Source organism: Quercus robur, chromosome 7 (assembly GCF_932294415.1).
Source record: "Quercus robur chromosome 7, dhQueRobu3.1, whole genome shotgun sequence".
Taxonomy (NCBI): Eukaryota; Viridiplantae; Streptophyta; class Magnoliopsida; order Fagales; family Fagaceae; genus Quercus; species Quercus robur.
The window spans coordinates 14,091,933-14,101,623 of record NC_065540.1 but is presented as its reverse complement, the minus strand read 5'-3'; the positions used below and the strand labels follow the sequence as shown (position 1 = coordinate 14,101,623).

General features: G+C 30.9%; 1 protein-coding gene across 1 annotated transcript; it reads left to right on the top strand.

The window, feature by feature from the left end:
* Window positions 1–935: 935 nt before the first annotated feature.
* LOC126692383 (jasmonate-induced oxygenase 3-like) lies at window positions 936–4,597 on the top strand. Its single transcript, XM_050387978.1, has 3 exons — window positions 936–1,504; window positions 3,204–3,537; window positions 4,185–4,597. Exons 1-3 carry the CDS (start codon window positions 1,008–1,010, stop codon window positions 4,428–4,430), a joined length of 1,077 nt encoding a protein of 358 aa, XP_050243935.1. The 5' UTR covers window positions 936–1,007; the 3' UTR covers window positions 4,431–4,597.
* Window positions 4,598–9,691: the final 5,094 nt, after the last annotated feature.

Sequence of the window (9,691 nt, the reverse complement as noted above, 5' to 3'; positions counted from 1 at the left end):
TTAATGAATCCACATTAAATATTACAAATCTTAATATTTATGCTCATTCTTAAATAATAATAAAAAAATCATGATAACCGTTACTTTTAAGGTATTTATTAATAAATAAATTTAGAAAAAAATTTAATACTACTTTAATGGAAAATATAAAAATTTATAAAAAAATTTGTTGATTTTTTCTTTTACCATAAAAATATTCTAAAAATATTTTTTAAATTAATTTTCTTAAAATATTCATTAATAAATTTAGATTATATTTTAGTATGACTAATCCAAAACTGACACGTGTTTTGTAAAGGTAACTTCACTGTCTCTCATAAAACGCACGTGGATAGAATTTATCAAACATCTTAGACCACGTGTCTAATAAGTAGTAAAGTCAACTGCAACTTTTTTAGCTTAGACTAAGTGCAGAGTGCCCTCGCAAAATTGGACCAACGCACCAGTTCAGCCTATACTGAGTGGAGCCCAACTTTTTTTTTTTTTTTTTTTGTGATGAAATGGGACCTAACCTCCCTTCACTACAAATACATAAATAACGTATAAACATCCCATTCACAACGAAGTGTAGAAAAGTAGACACACAAATAGAACAATAATTGAGCATTTATTATTTATTAAAGATTTTGTTCTATAAAAAAGAAGAAAAATGTTATATTTATAATATTTTTATTATATTTTCAAAATAAATTTTAAATAGGAAGTTATAATTGAATAAATAATTTTAGTGGTAACCAAATTAAAGTTAATAGTAATTTATCACCGATGACGTTTTGTAAGAGTGTTGTGAAAACGCTGCGTGGATCTTGTAGCACTTTTTTTATAAAGATTTTTTTTTTCTTTTTCTTAAATGAGCAATTTAAGTTTTTCACGGCGCCGAAATTAGCTCCTCCATCTTCTTCCAATCTTTTTACTTATATATACCACATGCATTCTCAGTCTCTCTCACACACTCACCCAAAACATTAAACCCACTTTGTCACTATCTTCAAAAAGAAGCAAAAACAATGAATCACCTTCAAAGTTGGCCTGAACCAGTGGTCCGAGTCCAAGCCTTATCAGAGAGTGGTCTAACAAAAATCCCAGACCGCTACATCAAACCCATCACTGATAGGCCTTCACCAAAAAACTTAGACGACACTCATATTAACATCCCAGTCATTGATCTCCAAAACCTACTCTCCAACAACCAAACCCTCCAATATGAGACTCTAAGCCTCATATCAAGTGCTTGTAAAGAGTGGGGTTTCTTCCAAGTTGTGAACCATGGTGTTAGCCATGAGTTGATGAAACAAGCTAGAGAGACTTGGCGTGAGTTCTTTGATCAACCACTTGATTTGAAACAAAAATATGCAAACTCTCCAAGTACGTATGAAGGGTATGGTAGTCGTTTGGGTGTGGACAAAGGAGCAAAACTTGATTGGAGTGACTATTTCTTCCTCCACTATATGCCTGCCTCGTTGAGAAACCAGAGCAAGTGGCCAGCGGTACCACAATCATGCAGGTGCGTTTGGCTTTGTTTGTTTGTTTGAACGAGTCATCGTATTTTTCTTTTCTCGTTTTAAACATGTTTCTCATTGCATTACTTTAGCAGTAGTAGCCAGGACTTTTCTGCGTACCTGTAAATTATTGTCCTAAAATTTCGTTTCCGCGTCTAAGCACTTATAGTCCATTTGGATTGAGAGGTAAGGAGAGAGAGTAGAGTAGAATAAAATTGATTTAAAATTAGTCTATTTTTAACCAACTCTATTTTATTTCTTTCTATTTCTCCCCCTTACTCCTCAATCCAAACGGGCCTTAATGTCATATATTTTTGTTCGGAATAAATTTCTAGGTCCAAAAAGATATGAATAAGGCTATGATAACTTTGTATGGTGTACAGTATACAATGATTTTATTATTATTAATGAAGTTGCTATTAAAATAGTACTAATATCTTATTATTTAGATTCAATAGGTGAATTTTGGAATGCTCTTTCTTTTATTTTGTATTAAAAAATTAGTATGGTGTATATTATATGTCTATAGCCCTGTGCCAACTTGATTATGACGTTCAAAAGGGACTCCCTTTTTTTTCTAAACAATTGTTCTTAGAAATTCTGAATTACCGATAATAAGTTTGTTCATCTTTCGGCTGCCAACTGTAATTGGCATTTTGGTATAGTTTGGCATAAGCCCCCTTGTAAACCCAAAATAGTTATAAAAAATAAAATAAAATTTCCACTAAATCAAATACCAAAATCGCATGGCCACGATTGAGTAACTTCATTTATTTTTTTATTTGCTAACTGATGACCAAAAGTATAGTATTAAAATAAAAAATATATATGTATATAGTACAATCATATTCGAGAAGGCTCACACAGGCCTTTGAGGGCACTAGTTATAAATAATACAGCCTGAAAACTTTATTACTACTTTTAACCAATAATCCTATGCCGTGTATGAAGGTGTAAAGGCATAAGCATAACCGCCTTGTTGACCTTCAAAGAATACGGATGGGACTTTTATTCTAGGTTTCAATCATTGACCTGTACTTTCAAGTACGAATTCTAGAAAATTATGTGATAATATGACTAAATTACTGATCTTAAATCTGTAGATTTAAGTTTCCGTTTGGTTGAGGCAAAATAGGGAGAATGAAAAATTTTGGATTTGTTTGATTAACAAGAAAAGATAAGAGAACAAAATTTGGATGAAAAGTCGTCTTTGCACATGACTTTTATGAATTTTCTCTATTTACCAATTATTATTTTTGTCATATTCTAACTTTCTTTGATTAAATTCATATAAACTATATTTTTCATCTTCTTACTTTTCTTTTAAACTAAACAAAGAAAATTTATATTTATTCTTGACCCTTTTATTTTCCATCCTTCCAATTAGGCGGAACTTAAAAAATTTCGTAATTTTTTTTTTATTTTTTATTTATTTTTTTAGAATCATTAAGATTGTATGTACTAAAAAATAGTATATGATTTTGTTTTATTTAAATGGAAAGAAAATATCGAAAGGATATATTACATTTGTATATATTTTCCACAAGTTATTTTACAATTATATAAACCATGATTAATTGAGTAAAAGGAAACTAAAGCAACCCTAATCGATGAGGATTGGCTTATAGAAGGCTTATGAGTCAAGTAAAATAGAATAGTTTTGAAAACATAACCTAATTTGTTTATAATGTTGGATTTATATAGGAAATTGATAGCGGCATATGGTGAAGAAACGGTAAAGCTATGTGAAAAGTTGATGAAGGTATTATCGATAAATCTTGGATTGGGGCAGGATCATCTTCAGAATGCTTTTGGAGGTACTAAGGACATTGGTGCATGCTTGAGGGTGAACTTTTACCCTAGGTGTCCACAACCAGACCTTACTCTTGGTCTATCACCACACTCTGATCCTGGTGGCATGACCCTTCTCCTGCCTGATGAGAATGTGTCTGGACTCCAAGTCCGTAAAGGCAATGAATGGGTTACTGTTAAGCCTGTTCCAAATGCCTTTATTGTCAACGTAGGGGATCAAATTCAGGTCTCTCTCTCTCTCTCTCTCTCTACTTTTATTATTATTGTTATTATTCATAACAAAATATTCCATTTTTGTTGTTTACTAATCTATTTTGGGGTTTCTTGTCTGCTTTGAAAAATCAATAAAGAAATTTAGTAGAACTTCTTAACTTAATATTTTCGTTATTGGAAGTAAAAATTCATTTTATAGTAAATTTTTTTTTTTTTTTTTTTTTTTGAGAAGGTATAGTAAATTTATTTGAGTTTAAAACTAAGAAAGATGATAATAGAATCTGATTTTTCTTAATAGACTATTAAGTGATATTTTTTTAAAACCACAGAACAATTTCCCAAACAATAGTCATCTCAGATCTTATATCCATTATTCCTCTAACAATGTATTAGCTGCGCATTTGCATAGGATCCACACATTATGAAAGGGATGATACATATATTGAATGCATAAATTACTCTTTTTCATCTGGTTCAAGCCACCAAGAGCTGGTCCTCCTATAACTTTATTTATTTATTTATTTATGGGCGGTCCCTTATTGGTCCCTTATAAATTATAACTTTGTTTGTAAAGAAGTTGGATTTTTTTTTATGGAAAATCAAAATAGGACAATGCAAATCATTATTGTTACTTGAAGGTTCTATTTGATGTCTATTTAGGTACTGAGCAATGCAATTTACAAGAGCGTGGAACATCGGGTGATTGTGAATTCAGTGAAAGATCGTGTTTCACTTGCCTTATTTTATAACCCAAAGAGTGATTTACTCATTCAACCAATCAAGGAGCTTGTGACCAAGGACCGTCCGGCACTTTATCAGCCAATGACATATGATGAATACAGACTTTACATTAGGGCAAAGGGTCCGTGTGGCAAGGCTCAAGTTGAATCCTTAAAACACCGATGATTTTAATGTCTATGTATATGTAATGCCTAATAAAACTTGGTGGATATATGTCACTTCTGCATTATCATTTTCTTCCACCTTTTATATCAGCAACCTGTCGTTCGTTAAAGACTTGAATTGCTTTGGACAAGTAATAGACAAGAGGCTTTATCATCTTGAAGTACGTAGTTTGTCTGTGTCAATTCAGGAATGAAACGAAGTGAATCATGTGATTATATTGCTATAAATGTCATACCACATCTTCTTCTTCCCTCTAATCTTTTGACGTAACACCAAAACGAATGTTAGTACTTAGCATTCAAGAATGCAACCTTTAAAAGTTGAGCGAGAACTTGGTCTTATTGCCTGAGTTAATCTACGGAGTAAAATTAAGGACACGGCTTGTGCTCAATGTATTAATACACTGAAAAGTTAGGATATGGATATGCAATTAAATTTGGTCACAAGATCGCATCCCATGTGCCTAGTACAATTGATGTACTGGTCACAATCCAAACCTTAAAATTAAAAGTAAATATTATTGAATTTTGTGATGCAACTCTTTTCTAGTTGCATGAGAACTCGAAAATATTCAAAAGATGCCACTGACTTAATTATATGATCAAACTTATTTCAGCTTGCACGAAAACTTCGTGCGTTGCTTGATTCAACTTTGGACTCAAAACCAATCATATATCATGTACAAATTTTGACCAAACTTTCTCCATTGTTGCAATAATGAAATCTCTCTCTCTCTCTCTCTCTCTCCATTTGTAAGAGCCTGCGACATTTTCACATGAGAGACCTTGTATGTCACGTGCGTCTTGCACACTAATTCTCCAAAGCTCCAGATTGGGCCAAACGTGATGCATGAACACTGTCCACAGAATGAAAGGATTTAGTGAATACAAAATTAGGAATTTATGCTTTTATATATGTACCATTTTCAAATTAGATTCAATTGATCATATCACTGACTTTTTGGTAATGTGGGGACATTTATAAAGTAATAAAGATTGGCACGGCTTGAAAATAAAAGCCACATCAAAAGGGGCATGGCTTTCTATAATAATGTTAACATAGATAATTAAGGGATGTAAATAATTGAAGTGTTAGTCTTTGTTCTAAGTAAAAACAAATAAGGAAGGAGTGTTAGTCTTTATATATCTTATCTTGATGGGATATAAAAAGAAGAAGACGTTTCTCAAAAGAAAAAAGAAAAAAAAAAAGAAGACAATCCAAATTGGCTTTCCCATTTCTTACTAGGCCTGACTACAAACTCGCAAAGTCGGTAATGTATAATATTGGTAATTAGTTCGAGGAAGTAATCAATATATAGCATGCTCGAGTCTTGTATTTGCTAAAGTATTACGCAATTTGTTGTACATTCTTCTTACATAAAGTTTATCATGTATATAAGATTTACGTATATGAGAAAGAGATGTAGAATACTAAATTTATAGAATAATTTTGGGTCTACATTTTCAAAATAGTTCAAACTAAAACTTTTGTTCTTGTATACTTGGCAAAGTTTCATTTTTTTCCCTATAAACAGCCAAAAAAGAATCAAGACTTCATTTGATTTGCTCTAGTACCCAATCCGAATCGATCTCCATTGGCAGAACCTCAACCAATCCTTCAAGTCCTTTTATGTCATTAGTAGGAATTTGAACCAAGCAAAATTTATCTCTAAACTAGATTAAGGAAAAACTGTTCAAACTTTTCATATATCTATATTTTGAGTGTGAATTTGTAAAATCTAACCGTTGGATTTTTTATTTTTTATGTTCTTAACATAAATATCAAATTTCATTTAAATTGGATGTTATTTTATTATTCGATCAATGAATTTATTTTTTTATACACAATTTCAAATTACAAAAACTTGAAATTAATTTTAACATTTATTTAATGACATAGCAATTGATTTTTGATTCTTTTAAAATTTTGCAAGCATGAATGATATAATAAGAATATGCAATTCAACAATTAGATTTTCAAAATTCACACTTAATTAATATAATGATATATAAAGATTTTGAAGGGATTTTTACCAAATTAGTTCGGAAAAAGAATACTTTGCTTACAACTCATCCAATTTTACCCACAAAATGCAGTGTCGATTGCACGATGAAAGCTTAGGTTGATTTCCAAATTATTACCATGTATATATAGCAATAATTTGGTGAAACTTGAGGGATAAATGGTAATTAATGAATTCTATTCTCTTTTCTGAAAGGCAAAGTCTCTTTTCTGAAAGGCAAAGTGTAATTTGGCCTTCAAAATGTTTGTTTTATTTTCACATTTTTAATAAGTACTTTAATTTAGATGAAAAGTCAATTCATGAATATCAACTTTTGACGTGCATAATAACTACGTCGAAGATATTGTTCTATTCCAAATTGTGGACATCATCGTTGAATCTTTAATTTTTTTTAGTCCATCTCACCAGGGAAATTAAGAAATTTTTCTCCACGGTGGGATCCACAGAAGGTAGTGAGAGGCTTAACACAAAGATTTTCGAGTAGTCAAAAAAATCAAAATAGCTGTGCTTTCATGGAGTTAAAATGAGCTCTGGGCAACTCGAATCTTTGTAGGATCATTGAGTATATTTGGGCCACAGTAAAAGGCTTGGTGCAGAATATTCCAAGTTTGTCTTGTGGCTTGGTGACTTTTCCTGTGGTTTTTTGAATGTGACACTGTATGTGTCACAAACACGACACGTAATATGTATGTAATGTTCACATAGATAATTAAGAGATGTAAATAATTGAAGTTTTATGGTCCATTTGGATTGAAGGGAAGTAAAGTAAAATAAAGTAGATTTAATACAAAATTAGTTTATTTTTAGCTAACATTACTTTACTCCCCTCCACTCTTCCTCCTTCCCCTCTCCATCCAAACATACCATTAATCTTTGTTCTATCTAAAATCAACTGAGGAAGGAGTAATGTTAGTCTTTATATATCTTATCTTGATGGGATATAAAAACAAGAAGACAATCCAAATTGGCTTTCCCATTTCTTACCAGGCCTGACTACAAACTCGCAAATTCGGTAATGTATAATATATTAATATTGGTAATTAGCTCAAGGAAAAGTAATCAATATATAGCATGCTTGAGTCTTGTATTTGCTAAAGTATTACGCAATTTGTTATACATTCTTCTTATATAAAGTTGGGTCTTACATGTTTATCATGTATATAAATTTTACGTTTATGAGAAAGAGATGTAGTATAATAAATTTATAGAATAATTTTTGGTCTAAATTTTCAAAATAGTCCAAACTACAATTTTTGTTCTGGTATACTTAGCAAAGTTTCAATTTTTTCCCTATAAACAGCCAAAAAAGAATCAAGACTTCATTTGATCTGCTCTAGCACCCAATCCGCATCGATCTCCATTGGCAGAACTTCAACCAATCCTTCAAGCCCTTTTACATCATTAGTAGGAATTCGAACTGAACAAAGTTTCTCTTCAAACTAGATTAAAGAAAACTGTTCAAACTTTTCATGTATATATTTTTTGGATATGAATTTATAAAATCTAATTGTTAAATTTTATGTGTCTTAATTATGTTCTTAATAGGTATATCAAATTTCATTCAAATTGGATGTTATTTTATTATTCGATCAATAAATTTATTTTGTACGCACAATTTTATATTACAAAAACTTAAAATTTTAACATTTATTTAATTACATAATAAATAATTATCTTTGATCTTCTTAAAATTTTACAAGCATGAAAGGTATAATAAGAATTTGCTATTTAACAATTAGATTTTTAAAATTCACACTTGATATAATAATATATAAAGAGTTTGAAGGGTTTTTCTTCTATCTAGTTTGGAGAGAAGCTTTTATTCTTTAATATTTAAACCCCTGCAATGACCTCCCCGCGCTATCAAATACTTTGCTTACAACTCATCCAATTTTACCCACAAATGCAGTGTCGATTGCACGATGAAAGCTTAGGTTGATTTCCAAATTATTACCATGTATATATACTTTAAGGGGTAAATGGTAATTAACTTATCCTATTCTCTTTTCTGAAAGGCAAAGTATAGTTTGGCCTTCAAAATGTTTGTTTTATTTTCACGTTTTTAATAAGTACATTAGTTTAGATGAAAAGTCAATTCATGAATATCAACTTTTGACGTGCAAAATAACTACGTCGGAGAACCTCCCTCTATTGTTCCATTCCAAATTGTGGACATCATCGTTGAATCTTTAATTTTTTTTTAGCCCATCTCACCAGGAAAATTAAGAAATTGTTCTCCACGGTGGGATCCACAGAAGGTGGTGAGAAACTTAACACATAAAGATTTTCGAGTAGTCAAAAAAAATGAAAATAGCTGTGCTTTCATGGAGTTAAAGTGAGCTCTGGGAAACTTCAATTTTTGTAGGATCATTGACCATATTTGGGCCACAGTAAAAGGCTTGGTGCAGAATCTTCCAAGTTTGTCTTGTGGCTGGTGACTTTTCCGGTGGTTCTTTGAATGTGACACTGAATGTGACACAAACATGACATGTGATATGTATATAACGAATTAATCATTAGATAGATCCAAATTTTTTCTCACATTTTTTCAACTTTTAATTTTCGCACATGTACAAAAACTAGTATTATTTTAGAGTACAACTAGTCAAGAGGTGGCTGATGATATTTTATTTTTTGTGTTAACCACCTACATTGACCTTGGAACCAATTGCAACAAGTTTTATATGTTCTTTTATTTTTATAAGGATAGAAAATAGAAAGACTTCCATCCTTGTAATCTCTATCATGTAATGAATACTATAAATTGAAATTATATCTTATTTATTTAAAAAAAAAAAAAATCTTACAAATCTCACATTTATAGTGTGTTGAATTAAGAGAAATATGTAGATTATAAGGTCATTAATTTAATATTTTAAAAATGGATTAGATCAAATTGTAAGGGATTTGAACGGGATCTTTGTCTCTTAAGTCCTAACGGTGACTATAGCTAGTAAAGTTAAAAGTATACTAGGCAATGTTGTGAATGTTAACAATTTAATGCAAAGGAAACAATTGGCATTAAACATGGATTTGATTGATTTAATTTCTTTTCTCTCTCCCCCCCTTTTCTTTCTTTCTCTCTCTCACACTTTCCACCTTTGGCCTCTGTTCTGATAAGATCATAAGAATAATATTTTCTTGAAAGAAAAGCAGCCAGCCAGCTAAATTAACAACAATACAGCATGGGCTGCCCTATTAAATATTATTAATTACAATTTCTTTTTATCCAATGTGG